Source organism: Panthera onca, chromosome A2, assembly GCF_046562875.1.
Source record: "Panthera onca isolate mPanOnc1 chromosome A2, mPanOnc1 haplotype 2, whole genome shotgun sequence".
Lineage (NCBI taxonomy): Eukaryota > Metazoa > Chordata > Mammalia > Carnivora > Felidae > Panthera > Panthera onca.
Genome location: NC_138340.1, coordinates 115,234,853 through 115,252,856, shown reverse-complemented (window position 1 = coordinate 115,252,856; position 18,004 = coordinate 115,234,853). Strand labels below are relative to the sequence as shown.

Below are 18,004 nucleotides of genomic sequence, written 5' to 3'. Positions count from 1 at the left end.
ACAGAAAAAGAAGAGTTAACTGAAAGACATCAAGGTGTATAGAAAACGTTAAAGAAACCAAAGTATCCCCAGGACAGAATCCTATAGGAAAGAATATTTTTTAAAAAGTGTTCTTAGAAATTAAACATGGCTAGTGAAAACAAATTCAATAGAGGGTTGGAAGATAAAGTCAGAGAAATCCCGTACAAGAACTGACTAAACCAGATCCTGAACCCAATTACTGTTGTTATGAGAGGAGGCTTAAAGGTCTGGGAACTAAAAAGCTTTTTAGTTAGTAACATTTCAGACAATTTCCCAGCACAGATTTTAAAATTTTTATTTCTCCCAAAAATAGCCTTGCAAAGGAGGAAGTTAGGAAGGTGAAAATAAATTCAAACTTTTAAGTCTTTTGAGGCAAATGTAAGAAAAAGAGTGTTAAAGGATTTATCACAGGATGAAAGATGCAGCCTGAAATTGTCTTTCATTTTGCCAAATTATTGGGGCTTAATTTGGTGTCATGTTGGAATGGACTGAATTTTCTGACATTGTGGGTATATGTTGATGGCATCACCCTTAAAAAACAAAATTTCCTCCAAATATTTCCCTTACCCTGGCCTATGCGGCAAATCTCAAATTTTTGCTGTTAACAGTATATAAGGCAAAAGGAACATAGACTGCTTGGTTAATATGTGTTTATTTAATGGCTTATTTTTGTGATTCAAAATTTCCTTTAAGATTGTAGGTCAGGTTTTTGAAAGCTAAGTCAAAATTGTAATTGAGTACTGTTTTTTTTATAGCAACATTTTTTGAAGACATTAAACTTTTTACGTTCAACTTGTGATTTTTAAAATTTCAACTAAACTTCTGTCATCAAAATCGTGTCACTGCAAAGGATATAGTATTAACATATCACAGGGTGATTAAAAAGAAAGTAGAGACCTTTATGTGAAGGACAGGAATTTTGTGGGGAGGAAAAAGGAATAGAAAAAATACTTGCCGATATATCATGTCATCATTACTCATTATCCTGGCATTGACAATTTTGCAGAGTATTTCCAAGGCAGAAAATAGGTACTAATTAGTAATTACTAAGATTACTAACACCACCCCCCTCCCCCCAAACCACTTCATTACAATACATCAAATCTCTCTACATACTTACAGTGTGTTCTGGTCAGTTGATACAGCCTAAAGAAAAGGCTAGTCTGTTTAAAAGATTTCAAATAAGGGGTGCCTGGGTGGCTTAGTTGGTTAAGCATCCAACTTCAGCTCAGGTCATGATCTCAGTTTGTGAGTTTGAGCCCCGACTGCTGTCAGTGCAGAGCCTGCTTCAGATCCTCTGTCTCCCTCTCTCTCTCTGCCCCCCTCCCATGCTCTCTCTCAAAGACAAACATAATTTAAAAAATACTTCAAAGAGTGCTGCATATTCCATATGGGAGATTATTGTATTAAATTAAGTAATATAACCAAATCAATATTTCAAAGAGTGCTGCATATTCCATATGGGAGATAACTGTATTAAATTAATATAACCAAATCATGTTAAATGGATGTTCTGCCCTCAAAGAAATTAAAGTGGACATTTTTTTTCTAATTCAATTTCACAAAATTCACACCTCAACATAAAAATATTCAAGATAGGCAAATCCAGAGACAGAAAGATTAATGGTTGTCTTGTTTGGGGTATGTAACCAGGGTGGGTAATGTCCCCCTATAATTCATGTCCACTTGGAAATTCAGACTGTGACCTTATCTGCAAACAGGGTCTCGGCAGATGTTATTAAGATCATACTAGACTGATCTAGTCTACTAGATCTACATTGTAGTAGATACAATGACTACTGTCCTTGTAACACCACACCAAGACACAGAGACACATAGGAAAGGACATGTGAAGACAGAGGCAGTGATTTTAATGATGCAATTTCAAGTCAATGTATGCCAAGGGTTTCCAACAACCACTAGAAGCTAGGGGAGAGGTGTGGGCACTTTCTGCCTCAGAGCCTCTACCCAGAAGGAGGCAACTCTGTCAACAACCCGATTTAGGACTTTTGGCCTCTTAAACTGAGAAAGAATAAGTTTCTTTTGTTTTAAAGTCACCAAGTTTGTGGTAATTCATTATAGGAGCCACAGGAAACTAATAGAGGGGACAATGGGGACTGATGGCTAATGAGTATGGGGTTTCTTCTCTGTGGTGATGAAAATGTTCCAAAATTGTGATGCTGACTGCACAAGTCTGTGAGTATATTAAAGACCACTGAATGGTATACTTTAAATGGGTGCACTGTAGGATATGTAAATTACATTTCAAGAAAAGTGTTATGTGCATTAAAAACCCTACATAAATAAAAATACTATCACTATGCTTTTTATAATTTCTTTTTCATTTGAACATTTTTAGGATTTAAGATTATAACCCCCATATAAATAAAACAAAGAAGATCAAAACAGAAACAATGGTTCACAAGTTTTAAAAACAACCGTTGCCTAACACATTTAAAATGAAAGATGAATAAAACTTAGCAGTCTATTTTAAGTTAAAAAATATTTAATATAATTGGATAAAAACACTGATGGTGACAGCTTTACATGGCTCATTCCATACATTCCATAATGTAAAAGGGCAAAACATTACTAGGAAAGAAATGAGTAGTTGGGTTTGTAAAAGATTTATTGACCACATAAAAGCAATTAATACGAGATGACAAACATTTAACTCAAATTATTACAAAACTTTTAGGAGATACCTGGGTCAAACCTCTCTGATGCGTCCTGCTAACAAAAAGAAATCATGTATCTTTTTAAATCCATAAGAAGTTCAAAGTCAACATTGATATTGTATAGCTATCAGTGCTATTCTAGTAACCTAGAAATTTACTATAAATAGCTTTATCTTTTGCTAATCATTCTTACTATGATTTTATTTTATTTAACAGTGAGTGAAGAGGCATAATCATTTTTTAACCATGGGGTAAAACAGTACTATAAATTAACCGGCGTGCTAAGCTTGACATTTTGTGTTTAAAAGATGGAATATATTTAATTGAATATATTTCATGAGGACTTGGGTATGTTTCTAAGCCCAAAATGTGTTTATGAAGTTTTGTGAGAGAATATGTGTATGCCTTGACTCACTCTGGCTTGCTTTTAAAATGGAATAAATTTGGCACTAAATGGAACAAATGAAGACAAGCAAAACTAGGTGAGACTAAGCTGCTTCATCGGAGTTGCCTGTCTTGACTTACACTTCATACTATGTCTTCGTTCTTGACTGAACAGAAACAAGTAGACCTACCTACATAGCACTTCTATGATGTATGAAAATAGAATCTAGAGCTAAGATGAGACTGCTTCACTGATGAGCCAATCCCCACTCTGCCATAATCATAGTTACACATGTAAAATTCATTCAAGAATTTGTATTTTCACCAAATGCTTATGATTTTTCAAGTTTTCTCACTAGGTATGTCTTGGTTAAGTGGCCAGCTAAAATATGGTCTTTGAATTAAGTAAGGAAATTCATATAAAAGAAACATCTATTTTATAGCGATCTTACTTTACTTGAAATTTCCTTAAAAACAAAACAAAACAAAACAAAACACCAAACTAAACCTTTGTAACCAAACTCTTGGAACAAAGCACTGGTGGCCATATTTTTGAGTCTCCAATAAATCTTGAAGTCCATTCACTTTTCATGTTTCAAGTGTTTCTTCATTTGCTCCACAAGTATCAACAACACAAATTAAACAACTTGTTACTGGAAAAGCTCGGACTTTGGAGTTGGCAACCCATTTGTCTGTCTCAGTATTATATTCAAGGATGTGTCCTAATCGACCCACACCTTGAAAACCCGCCAAGACATAGACTATAGAGCCAACTGCTGCACACTTCACTGTTACACCCTTCCATGGCATTGGTGAGACCATCTTCCATTCGTTTAATTTAATATCATAATATTCCACGTTGTCCAGGCCACCTTCAAAAGAATAAAATTACATGAACGACTATATGAACAATTCTAAGATCTCTTAAAGTATTATTTTTTTGCATTTTCCCAACATTTTATTGCGAACATTTTCAAACATGCAGAACAGTTAAGAATCTTACAATGAATGCCCAGAAATCTACCACCTATTCTTATTTTTACTTTAACATAATACAAATTTAACTTAATTTTTACTTGTTGGTTTAGAATCCTAAATATTTATATTTATTTTGCAAAATTAAAAATGTTCTGTTCTGGAAAAGTAAATCAGTGGATTCTCCTGATTAACTTTGATTATAATTATTCAAATTATCCTTCTGGCATTTATCAATTTACCAATGGCGAGAGACAGGAAAAGGGAAAGAAGGTATTTCTTTGTTATATATTTAAGTAATGCTAAAAGGTACTAAAATCAGGTCTGTGGACTATAGATTCAGTCCAGATTCTCCATAAGATTTTTTATTATAAATTACTTAAGAAAGTAAAAAGTCAAATTTACTTATTTAAAAAATAGTAATATTGATATTTTCATGCAAATTTTAAAAATGTTTAGGAAATTATGCCATGCAGGGTCTGTATACAAATCTTAAAAGTTGTATTTAAAGTTTTTTCTTTTTTTAATTCCAATGTTTCTGTTACTCAATAAGTTCTTTGGTTATTATGATACTACTACCCAGGAAATGTGTGAGGTGGACATTACCTACATTTCATGGACAGCAATGTTAAATACACTGCAATGTCTCATAAAATAGTTCCCAGAAACTATAAAAATAAGTATAATAATGTGTGTGATAAATGCTTGTATTTAGATTTTAAGAAATGTTTACAAAATTTAAGAGAAGGAGGTCTCAGCAAATTCACTGGGAAAGTTAAACAGTGAATTAATATCACATACCCAAGCCATTCTGACCACCTACAGCAAATATCTTGTCTTTTACAAATACCAGTCCATGATTCTTCCTGGCCTCAATCATTGGACACAGCTCAGTCCATCTGAAAATAAAAGAAAGTTTTTAGAGTACTTGTTCACAGGAGGTAAAGTACTCACACTAATTTATAAGAAAGGTTTGTTATCCCAATTAAAGTGGTCATTTACCACTCACCTATGTGTTCACACACAAACACACACACCTGAGAGGCTAGAAAACAAAAGTCTAACATGGTTTTGAGGAATTTATTTAAAGGTCAGGTAAATGGGGATTTTACTCCTTTCAACTTCAATAGAATATGAGAAATAGAGAATATCTGGAGACTGCTAACACGTCTTTGGAGGAAATCCAATCCCTGTAGTTCACAATAATTTGTTAAAATGGTAACAAAAAGAAAAAAGGGAAGGTATTTAAGTATAAAATACTAATATTGTCACACATGGTTTTAATTAATATTTATGTATGAGTAAAATACAAATTTAACACTGGCTCTAGCAATCAGCAAATGAGTAGTATCTGTTACTATTCACATGTCCACCTTCAAATGTACACTCGAATTTTAGGCAGCTCTAGTAACAAAAGTACTGTCACTGTGTCTAATACCTTATTAGCATGTTATTTTGTTCACAGCCACTACTATATGTAATGAGACTGAGAATATAAATGTGGACACAAGTGTTGAAGAATACTAAATCATAGCTAACAGCCTCATACACACAACTGTTACTTTTTTCTATGAGACTCAATCCCTTCTTTTGCATATAATCCAATATACCCAATTGACATCTCTGACTGTGAAGGGAGTACTGGCACACAGGCTTGTTTGTGTCTCAACAGCTAACATATCAAAAGTCTCCAAGCAAAAACAAAGAGGAAATTGGACATAAGTGTAACTCTTTAATATGATTATTTATATCTCTTATTTAAAAAGTTTTTTTCTTTAATGTTTATTTATTTCTGAGAGAGAGAGAGAGCGCACGAGCAGGGGAGGGACAGAGAGAGGGAGTCACAGAATTCAAAGCAGGCTCCAGGCTCTGAGCTGTAGGCATAGAGCCCGACGCGGGGCTCGAACTCACAAACCGTGAGATCATGACCTGAGCCGAAGTTGGACACTTAACCAACTTACCCGCCCAGGCACCCCTATCTCTTCTTTTAAAAGTTAAATTTATAATTTTTTCAAAATAATTAGGACATAACGATTAACTGAAATATTAGCAACTGTTTTGTTGCCTTATATCTATAAATTTTGTTTGTTTTAAAAGATATTTGAAAGTCACCACTCTCATTTTCAGAGCACTCTGTAAGGTGAGGTGGGCAACACTGGTCCTTTTTTTTTTTTTTTTTTTTTCAGGGTAAATACACATGCTCGCCCATGCTGGTCTTTTCCAGCAAACAGCTCAGACATGGGAGCCACACTGGACCTCCACTGCCTTTCCACGCAGTGAGCTTCATATGGTGAGCTGTCAAAATGCAATAAACATAGTATTTGACTTGGAAAAATTCAAAATATATATCCCTTTCTTCTCCACATATGTCTGTGATATAAAGTAAGAGTGTATTTGTATGTATGGTGGGTGGTCTGATGCTAATGATGGTTTGACTTACGATGTTTTGACTTTATGATAATGCAAAAGTGAAACACATACAGTAGAAACTGTGCTTCACATTTTGAATTCTGATCTTTTCCTGGGCCAGCTGTATGATACTCTCTCGTGATGCTGGCCAGCAGCAGTGAGCCACAGCTCCCAGTCAGCCAGATGATCACGAGGGTGAACAACTGATACACTTAGGACCATCCTGTACTTGTACAGCCATTTCGCTTTTCACGTCCAGTATTCAATATATCACATGACCTATTCAACACATTATAAAATAGTTTTTGTGTTAACTGATTTTGCCCAACTGCAGGCTACTGTAAGTGTTTTGAGCATGTTTAAGGTAGGCTAGGCTAAGCTATGATGTCCAGGTTAGGTGGAGTAAGTGCATTTGCAAGGTAACAATATTTTCAACTTACATTGGGTTTATCAGGATGTAACCCCACTGTAAGTAGAGGAAGATCTTTGTAGCTAAGTCTCCTGAAGGTTTAGAGTAGGAAGTTTCCCAAAATACATTTTCTTCTTCCTGTAATTTCATATGTGGAGTATGTACTGTGTCCATGCTCTCCCCAACCTGAACTTTAGTGTTTAGAAGTTTTTCTTAAAGTTCTGACTGCATAAACTGTGTCATGTTGTTTCCACAGGCTTCATTCCTTAGCTTCCAATTAAACCAGTTACAAAACACTTAAAAAAGGAAATCACTGTAGCATATAACTTTTCATTTTGGGATGTGAATCATTATAGTCACACTAGCTTTTCACTTAGGGTAAAGTTAAGGGCATTGAAGAGAATATAGAGAATTCAGGTTTCATACATAAGCTCAATATATACAAAAGAAATGCTAAGTTGTGTAAGTTTTAAAATATTCCCCTAAATTGAATGTATTGATCCAGTTTTAAAAAATATTGAGGTTGTAGGCACGCCTGGATGGCTCAGTCGGTTGGGCATCCGACTTCGGCTCGGGTTATGATCTCATAGTTCGTGCATTCGAGCCCTGCACTGGGCTCTGTGCTGACAGCTCGGAGCCTGGAGCCTGGAGCCTGGAGCCTGCTTTGGATTCAGTCTCCTTCTCTCTCTCTCTACCCCTCCCCAACTTGTGCTCTGTCACTCTCTGTCTCTCAAAAATAAGTAAGTAAATAAATAAATAAATAAATAATAATAATAATAATAATAATAATAATAAAATATTGAGGTTGCAGAGGTGCCCGGGTGGCTCAGTCAGTTAAGCATCCAACTCTGGATTTCAGCTCAGGTCATGCATGATCTGATGGTGTGTGAGACTAAGCCCCATGTAGAGTTCTGCACCGGCCTGCTTGGGATTCTCTCTTTCTCTGCCCTTCCCCAGCTACTGCTCTTGCTCTCTATCTCTCAAAAATAAATAACTTAAAAAAAAAATATTGAGGGGCAGAATTCCTTTATACTTCTTCCCTGCTGCTATGAATAAGAATATACTAATTTACACTGACAGTGCCTGAATAAAGACCTCAAAATTTAGAATCCTGGTGTTTATCTGGTATGGGTTCTACTTTAAGAAATTTTTTTAGAAATGAAAAAAATAATTAGGCAGCAGGATGAATGAGACCACAGTTTTCCAACTAATATGCAGTACTAGTCTTTGAGCATAAAGTTTCTCAGAGGCAAAGCAGAGGTATCTCAGGGATACAGGAGGGAAGAGAGTTGGCATACACCCCCCTCCTGTAATTTGGGACAAGATGGGGTGGATAGCTCAACTGACAGATGATGGGATGAGATAAGGGGTATCCCCAGTGTGTTCTGGCAAGTACAAAGGTATATTTTGAAAAACACTGAGGAATAGTAAATTTGATGATCTCTGAGAGATTTTCTAGTCTCAACACTTCAGCAAAGGTAAGTTTCAAGATAAGTTGCTTTCAATTCTATTACTAGCACTGGTAACAGCTGGGCAAAAAAAATGAGAAAAGAACAACTGTAACTGCAGCTTTGTTTGGGGAAGGAATTACTGATTTTAAATCCTTTAAAAATGGGTGGAAGTATAAGTAAATAATGGTACATGGCTAAATCACATTTTATAATTAAATTATTACTTTTCACTAAAAAAAAAACCAAAACAAAACAACAACAACAAAAAAAACAATAGCTGGAGTAGAAGACTTCTATGTTTTATAAGCTGGCAATATTTCCTAAATGTAAAACTTGAACGTAAGACTTATGGTGCAGTTCTTTGGCATAATGTTTAAGTTGAACATATTTACCTAATAATTGGTTCTGGTAAAGGAAGAACAATGCTTTCAAATCAGTAAGTTACTTGTCTTATCAAATCTCTTTGGCTGTTTCTGAGTATCAAAAAAAGGTCTGACTTGGATATTACCCGTGGTCGTTTCCTTATTAGTTTAATGGCATTTTACTTACCCACGCCCCCTACTGTTCAGTAATTTGCACATTAGCTTTGTCTTTGTCTACATTGAACAGGTTCCATCATTAATTACAAGGTCAGAAAAGCTGTCTAACCATTTATTTCTTTAGCATTTTGTCTTTAAAAAAGCAGTTACTTACTTCCTGGATTTAAGAATAATCTTACTGGAAAAATATGTATCTACCCATACAAACTCAGAATTAAGACATTATACCTAGGGGTACAATTTATTAATGATACAAACCAATCAATATATGATATTCCCAATTAAAGGCAAATTTACTACTGATCATAAATTTTTCCCTGTCCTCCCCTACATTTCCTGACCTCAAACAAAAGTATTTTATGACTTTGATGAATCAAGTCATACTTGTCCCATTCACAGCATCTGCTGCACAAACAAGAACAGAAAGAAAGCAGCTCCCACAGGGTATATAAGGTCAAGCCATTTCTTAAAGCATAGAGGAGTGGTCCAGGCCATGAATGTCCCAAACCTAGCACATTCCCAAGTGTATGCACATTCTTGATACGAGAACTAAATTCTTCTGTTGGGCTCCTTTGCCTTTTGCCATCTTCTTCCTCTGAGCTTACATACAATTAACTGAAAGAAGACTTTTTTTTTGTTTATACAGTGTAGTTTTAATGAGTTATGCATAAGGTTATTCCCACACACTTCTACACATAAGTTTACAAACCCTTATATCTAAAGAACGATGTTACTTAAAAGACGAATTATACCCAGTGTGATTTCAATGACTTAAGAACAGGTCTGTTCTTGCATGATTTTAAAATAGGACTTTTAAACTGATACATACGTTTCTGTGGCAGGATCATAAACCTCACAGGAATTCAGCACGCGCCCAGAAACATTGTTCCCTAAACTTCCACCACAAACATAGATCAGGCCGTTGGCTTCCACCATCCCGTGGCTGCAGCGCTGAGTCAACATGCTGGGCTTTGTGTGCCAGCTTTCAGTTCTTGTATCATAGCACTCAAATAAATACAGCGCTGAGTTTCCTGTAAAAGAAAAGGCCCAACCAGACTTAGCTTAGTGTGTGTGTGGGCTTGGAGTGAGCTGATTGTAGAAGTAAGTCCCTAGTTACTGGAGGGAGGAATTTACAGTTGTAGAGTCTTTTCTAAACTTAATTAACAATAACAGCAAAATGTAGGAATAGCTTAAGAAAAAGCTAACCCTGTTTGTATAGACCTTAGAAAATATTAAAAAAAAAAAAAAAAGGATCTGCTGAAGATACTTATTTATTGGTAATTTAGGAAAAGATTGGTTTGAATTCAGAAGAAAAATTAAATAAATAACATTATGTATGTCTTCAAGCCCAGTTATGCATGATGGGAATTATCCAAACTTCAAATGTTTGGATAATTAGAGATATGAGAAACCATAGTTATTTATAGATGATAAATCCATACCTTAAACCCTGAAAACTATGATCTGATAATATTCTAAGGATTATAATTTAACATTCTGTAATAGTCACTGCACCATTAACAAAACTATTCTTCCTGACTACTCTTAGTGGTTGTGTGAGTAAGCCCTGAAGTCATGCTGGGCCATTCTGAAGTATATTCTCAAGGTACCACTGCATGACTCTGATGTAATTTGATTATATGTTTTAATAGCAAAACATATATTCATCCTGTTTTGCAACTTCTGCAAGTTATAGGGGCTCAATAGAGAATTTTAGAAATAATACTAATGAAGAAACAGGTGCTTTTTTCCTTCCGAAGAAAAACGTTAAAATTTAACCAAATGATTTCTCATCTCCCACTCTTCTGGACTTTGCTAATGCTAACAACACCCTTATAATTCTCAACCACAACCAAGGTCTCTACAGAAGGCAAAATTCAGGGAATAACAAATGGAAGAAGCAACCGTCCTGATTAACATTAACTTCTTTTTAACTTTTAGAACATTTTCTTTTTTTTTTAATTTTTTTTTTTTTTAACGTTTATTTATTTTTGAGACAGAGAGAGACAGAGCATGAACGGGGGAGGGTCAGAGAGAGGGAGACACAGAATCCGAAGCAGGCTCCAGGCTCTGAGCTGTCAGCACAGAGCCCGACGCGGGGCTCGAACTCACGGACCGCAAGATCATGACCTGAGCCGAAGTCGGCCGCTTAACCGACTGAGCCACCCAGGCGCCCCTTGAACATTTTCAATTTGATAGATTCAATTGGTTGATATTAAGGGGAAATACAGGGTATGTGGCAGATATAAGAAATTACTATTTAAGTAAAAAACTCAGTAATTGCTGAAGAAGTAAAGTTACATATTATACTTTCTATAAAAAGTATATCTATAGAACAGTTACTTTCTATTATCTTTAGTATTTATTGTGTTTGAAATGTCTTCATAGACATTCTATGAAGAATGCTTTTAAAGGGGGGAAAAGAAAAAAAAAGGAAAAAAAGAAAGGGGGGAAAAGGTCACTTCTTAAGTCACATTTTAAAAATCTTTAATTTTTCTGGGTTTCTTGGGTGTCACGAGGATGAGTGTCCAACTCTTGATTTTGGCTCAGGCTGTGATCGAGCCCTGCATGGGGTCCCATGCTGACAGCACGGAGCCTGCTTGGGATTCTTTCTCTCCCTTTCTCTCGGACCCTCCCCAGTGTTTGCTCATGCTCCCTCTCTTTCAAAATAAACTTAAAAAAAACTTTAAATTTTCTAATATTTTAGAATCTAAATATTTTTGACATCTAGTGGGGGAGTAAAAACATCAAACAGATAAATATGCTGACCAAAAGTAAAACATTCTCTGGCCTAATATAAAAATTATCAAAGAAAATAAAGACTTAATTAACATTTAAATTCTGTACCTTAGGTTTACTTGGTCTTTCTAGTTTTCTTTATAAACCCATTATTTAGCTAAAGAAATTATCTGAAAAGGTGAAAGCATGTAAATGCTATTATATATCCAGTCTGCGCCTAGAATATTCATTTAGAAAAACTACTCATTTAGAAAAAGACCACTCCTGATGCTAACAAATTATCCATTAAAGAGAAAGGTGTTTTACACCCAAGCCCATATGCTGTTCTAAAAAGGCAATATAGATTTTAAAAGCAAGAATGTAGTAAAGAAATCTTAAAGAGTCTATGAGTGAGCCACACTCTGAAATCGTTAAAGCAAATATTACGTATCTTAAAGCAATCTACATAGAACTAAAATCTAGACGGCATGAGAGAAAAATGGGACAGTTAACGTAACTCAGGAAGCTGAAGTTCTTGTAAAATTAACGAAGTAAGGTAAACCTTCAGGGAAATAGGCTGTACAATGTGACAGATGTGTATGTAAGTTATGTTAAAAAGACCATACCAGTTGTTTATATAAATATGAAAAGCCAAGAAACTTTACCAAGATACTTGGTAAAACACTTTTTGCAAACAAAGATACCAAGTAAGTCCTTACCGACTTCGGAACCTCCAGATGTATAAATTTTGCCTTCTGCAGCACAGGCAGCAAGGCTGTCTCGAGGTGTCGGAGGGCCCAGTTTGGAATACCAGCTATCCTTCACGACATTGTAGCAATCCATTCGTTTTATGGGGAAAAGCTGAGAGCCTCCCAAAATGTACACTACGTTGTCCCAAAACACACATGCTGCATCCCTTCGTTTTTCAAAGGGGCAGCGGATGTCTGTCCAGCTATAATCCTGTAACAGGAAATAAATGGTCAGTAATGCAAAACTTATCAGATGATAAGATGATCTTATCTTATTGATCAGATGAGGCATTGATCTGATGAGGCAAATTGATACAGATGAGGCAAAGACATAGTTGAGAAAATACAAAATATGAGTTTGTTAATTTACTAGAGTACATATCACAATGTTTGGCTTGAGACATTATCTAACTTAATCTTGTGTGATTTCTTCAGAATGTCGGTTAGGTGGGGGCAGAGGGCGAGAGGAAGATAGTGGCTGCTTTGGGTGTTTTCTGGCTCCAGATTAAACTGTCACACATTTGAATGCATCCCTACCACCAGTCTCCTATTCCTTCTGTTACTAAGCATAATAATACAAGAAAATTCTAAAATAAGTGAAGTACTTTTGTTACTTAGAAAAAGGCCTATTTCAAATGTAACTCTAGCCATCCCTTCCCTGCCAGATACACTGAGAGATGTAAATAATCATTGGCTAACATGAAGTTTAAGGTGCTGTGATCTTCCTGACATCTAAGGCGAGAAGGTATTTTGTGGACTTCTGTAATATTAACTTAAAAATATTCAGTTGAGCCAGTTTATTCAGATGGACTCTTAAAGCTTGATATTTACTATGGAATACTTGAAGAATCTGTTTCAACTAGGCTGGAAGCTCACTTTTTTCTTCCCAGTGATTAAAAATGAGCACATAATCAGTACTTCACAATAAGGGTGGTTCACAGCACCATTTAGTTTCCTCACTATGTCTGATACATCCAAGGATACCTTTTTCTGTGTAAATGTATGGGGATTCTCCCAAAGCTACAGCATCTTTGATTCCACCCCCCCCCCCCTTTTTTTTTTTTGAACAAGGAAGCTATAGTGTTTCTGCTGCTTTCTGAAAATGTCTAAAAATAATTTGGGACTGGCAGAAATCCAAACAATTCCTGCTGTCACTGAGCAAAGCAGTGTGTGTGTGATTATTAACGCTCAGTGCCCTTTGGGAAAATCTGATGGATATCTGTCACACTAGCGCCCACTGTTTTAGGCATTCATCAGATTAGATCAAAGCATCATACAACACCAGGAAGTCTCAGGAAAAAGAGCCCCTTATGCAGAGCACCTTGACTCCTTGTGATGATGAACATTCTGCTCTTTAGGTGACCAGAAAAACAAGAGACTTTTTATTTTTTAATACAAATTCTTTTTCTTTTAATGTTTATTTTTATTTTTGAGAGAGAGAGAGAGAGAGAGAGAGAGAGAGAGAGAGAGACAGAGAGGAAAAGGGCAACAGAAGATCTGAAGCAGGCTCAGTACTGAGTGCAGAGCCTGATGTGGGGCCTGAACTCACAAACTGCGAGATCATGACCTGAGCTGAAGGCAGATGCTTAACTGACTGAGCCACCCAGGCACCCCTAGAAAAACAAGAGTCTTAATCCTTGCTTTATTCTCAATTTGGGATCCCCCTGGGTTACTCAGTGGTATACCTATGGCAGGCATACAAACCTATAGGATAAATATAACATTTTCCCAAAGTTTGTTTTGCTCAATGGACACTGAAAAATGGGAAAATTATTTTAAAAATTTGTTTTCTTAGAGTTGCATACCACAGAATGAAAAAAAAAAAAATAAGAGAGAAAGTAATGACCATACTCTACAGGGAATGATCCCTCAAAAGTAAACTAATGACTCTCTTACATATTCTGCAAATCTACTCATAATTCCGACCTGACCAACTTTATAAGTAGAGAACTTCAGTTTCATTCATAAAATACATTGTTAGTTCACTGAATCTCAAGTCTTGCCACTTTTACACCCAATTTATTTGATATTATTAGAAAGCAGTATGGGAACTTTCCCATAATTTCTAAAGATATTCTCAAGAACATTATCTTTTCCTGCTCTTCCTTTATTTCAGGATGAGAAAGTGGGTGATATATCCTTTTAAATGATCTCTAAGACCCGCTACTCTTCAAATTAAAAATAACTGCCCATGTATGAGCTGGGATTAAACACACAAACAAAATACTTTTTCTTTTAGTTGATGAGTTTGAACATTTAGACGCTAGGATATGAAGTTCCGAAAACAAAACAAAACAAAACAAATAACTCCCAAGAGTTTGATAACAGAATAGTTCTAACTTTTGATACTACCCAAGGGTTTGAGTAAGGAATAAATGAGTTCTCATATGTACCTGTCACATAGGGCTTAGGCTTCAGATTTAAGAATTAAAATAAATTGTGCTCTTAGAACTATAAGCTCAAGGGAAAAATGATTATCCAGTGTGTGTGCACACATGTGTGACCAGGAATAGATAGGCACATGCACATGCTTGTATCTACTTGCAATTTGGGCCCTGATTTCTTTAGAAATCCTCAAATTTTTAAATCTTTTTCAATTCTCCAAGTACTGTCATTGGTCAATGTACATTGTAGACGCTAAGCTTGATAAATACTAACTACATATAATATTCTTACCTAAGAGTTCATCTTCAAGGCAGATAGATGAAATAACCTTTGCAAGAATTTTACCTAGAATGTAAATCCGACTTCATTTCAGCTAAAATTTAATATTTTATATTTTAGCTCATTAAATACACCTGTCAGGTATACACAGGTATGCACCTGTGCTTGAAAATACCTGGCTTTGGTTGTATCCATGTTTGAGGGAAGGGAGCTTTTTTACTCACATGTACGTATGGTAGATCTCACTCCCATCTACTAACTGCCCCCATCTACACTTCATCCAAAACAATACTAAGAAGGTGATTTGATGTTTGCCCTTTAATAACTTGTTATACTGCCTAGGAGATAATGTGTGCAGTTGAGAGAGCAAGCAGAGAGGGTAAAAATACAGATTAGAAGTCTGACTTAAAGCCTCTGTGGGTAGGAATGCCAGGTCTTATCCTAGCAATAGGACCATTCCCAACTTGGGGCCTGCAGGTAGAGGAAGGGTTGCTTATGGCTCTGAGCTCCTAGGCTACAGGTCAAGTTAGACACGCAGCTTTCCTGTAAGTCCAGGCACATACATAGCACTAGAGTTACATTGTATATGTGTGGGCATGGAACTGTTACTCTAAAAACAATGTAACTCAGTTAAGTTTTATTGAGTATCAATTTCATGCACGTTTCTGTGCCTGACTGCTGATATGAAAATGGGATAACTGGAAAGCCTGGAAAAGACACAGGTAGAAGGAAGTTTTGACACATCACTCATTTATGCATCCACACACATATACACTCGTGTATAAAGTCCTGTCTTCCTTTGTCCTTAGCCTTTCTTGTCTCTGCTGTGATATATACCACATTCAACATTTTTTTCAAGCTCAAGGCTTCTTTCCTTTTTGTAGGCTTCCCTGTCTTTTTCTGAATCCCCACCACACTTAAGTCTGGGCTTGATGACTGAGCACTCCATTACATCGTGTCCTGTATGATTTTCCAGCAGTGGTGTGGTACTACAGTGAAATGCTTCTTGAGGTGAGGGGCTGTAATCGCCTCTCTAAATCCCTCAAGGCAAAAATATCAGCTTGCTGTTTTCCTTGAGAGTAAGGACTGATTTTATACAATCTGCATTCTGAAAACACATGAATCTTCAAAAAATAAAGACACCACACACAGATATTTTAACAATCAAGACAAGCAAAATCCAAAATAAAAGAAATACTTTTTATTTTTAAGACTCGAGAATTTTATTTTGGATCATTTTGAGAGGAAACCAAGCAAACATAGGAAAGATGGGGTCTTAGAAAAAAAGGAAAACAAAATTAACAAAACAGCAAAAAAAAAATTAAATAAATAAAAGAAAAAAAACCCTTAAGATTTCTTGCAGAAACTTCAAGGAGTCAATCTAATCTGAGTTTACAATGTCCAAATTGTAAGCACTTTCTGTAAAGCCATTATCTGACTTATTTCAAGCACTTCCCCTTCCAGGAGCTATGCTGAAATATCTTAAAACATTTTATTTAATTTCCTCAATAACTCCATGAGGAATGAGCTTATTTTATAGATGATGATATCTTAGAGAGTTAAGTACCATGTCAAGATCACAGCGTTAGAAAGTAGTGAATCCAAGATTTAAGTCCCAATTTGTCAAGACTCCAAAGCTGTGCTCTTAACTCCTACGCTGCCCTGCTCTCTAAAAATCTTCTTATAGGACCTCCTAGAAAGAACACTGGACTGGGAGTGGAATAATCTGGGTTCTTCTTATTCCTGTTGTATTTCTAGCTAAGTCACTCTGGGCATTTGACTTGACATCAAAGGACCTGAACCACCCTCATCTACCAATCAAGATGCTGGCGAGAGGGCCACTGAGGTCCTCATGCACAGTCTCCATATCTTATCACTTAGAAAAATAATAATTGAGCACTAAAACCACAGCCTCTCTGAAAACAGTGATTTCCCCCATGTCTTTGTATGGTATTTGGCCGAAGGCTTAGCGTACTGATGGGAATGTTTTTGTTGGGAGATAGGCCAGATTTGTGGGAATGTCTTTCAGCTGAACCACCTTCATTTTTGACTTTCTAAAGGTCAAAGACTGTAGATGCTGCTGCACGGGGTTCCTAGTCCAATGAGTCAGTTCCTCATTGTAGTGATGTCTTTAAACTATACTGACTCCAGTGTGCATCTTGTCACTCTAGTCCCTGGGCCTCTGGTGGCTGCACTACTGAGGTACAGGAAACCTATGACCCACCAATAAACAGTAGCTGATGTTAGGAACCAAGCTTTTATCTACTTTTTTGGTAAACTGAAAGAGTTTCCATCTTTATCCTTAGCTAGAACAATTCTTCTCCTAGGAATTTACTCTCCAGAAAAAATTGGGACAGTGTAAAGTTGGCATATACAAGATGTTTCACTGCAGGGGTATTTTAACAGGGAAAAATGGGAATTAGGCCAAATGTGCATGAAGAAGATAAGCATTAAACAAATTATGGTATATCCTTAGCTTCAGATAAATTATGTTATATCCCTATGACGGAACACTCTGTAGCCCTTTGAAAGGATGGTATTTTCACTGACATGAAAATACTTCCACAATATAAATGCCGAAAGAGTAAAAAATAGTTTTTACAAGATAGCGTGTACAGTATGATCTTATATATGTAAAATGAGAGGACTGGAATGATATTCACTAACTTCTGAGAACTGTCTTTTGATACTGGGAGTGCTTTGGCTTTCTCCTTTATGTCTTGCTATATTTGAATTTTATACATGTGTTTATTTAAACAGAAAAAGTAGGGGCACCTGGGTGGCTCAGTCGGTCAAGCGTCCGACTTTGGCTCAGTTTATGACCTCGTGGTCCATGGGTTCATGCCCCATGTCGGGCTCTGTGCTGACAGCCAGGAGCCTGCTTGGGAGCCTGTGTCTCTGTCTCTCTCTGCCCCTCCCTTGCACTCTGTCTTTCTCTCAAAAATAAACATTAAAAACAAACAAACAGAAAAAGTAAATACATCAATCAGGCAAATGGTAGCAAAAG

At 36.2% G+C, this 18,004-nt stretch overlaps 1 protein-coding gene and 1 long non-coding RNA gene across 5 annotated transcripts in view; one reads left to right on the top strand and one right to left on the bottom strand.

Annotated features, from left to right (window-relative positions):
- LOC132679278 (uncharacterized) overlaps positions 1-18,004 on the top strand; it is a 49,814-nt gene that overhangs the window by 3,921 nt on the left and 27,889 nt on the right. The window lies entirely within an intron of this gene.
- Positions 2,510-18,004, bottom strand: part of KLHL7 (kelch like family member 7) — a 69,455-nt gene continuing 53,960 nt past the window's right edge. For all 4 annotated transcript variants that reach the window (XM_060632703.3, XM_060632702.3, XM_060632699.3 and 1 more), the window contains 4 exons: positions 12,304-12,544; positions 9,696-9,897; positions 4,860-4,957; positions 2,510-3,955 (listed from right to left, as the gene is read on the bottom strand). In XM_060632703.3, coding sequence (XP_060488686.1) covers positions 3,672-3,955; positions 4,860-4,957; positions 9,696-9,897; positions 12,304-12,544 — 825 coding nt within the window. In that variant the 3' untranslated portion in view covers positions 2,510-3,671. The remainder of the gene's footprint in view (positions 3,956-4,859; positions 4,958-9,695; positions 9,898-12,303; positions 12,545-18,004) is intronic.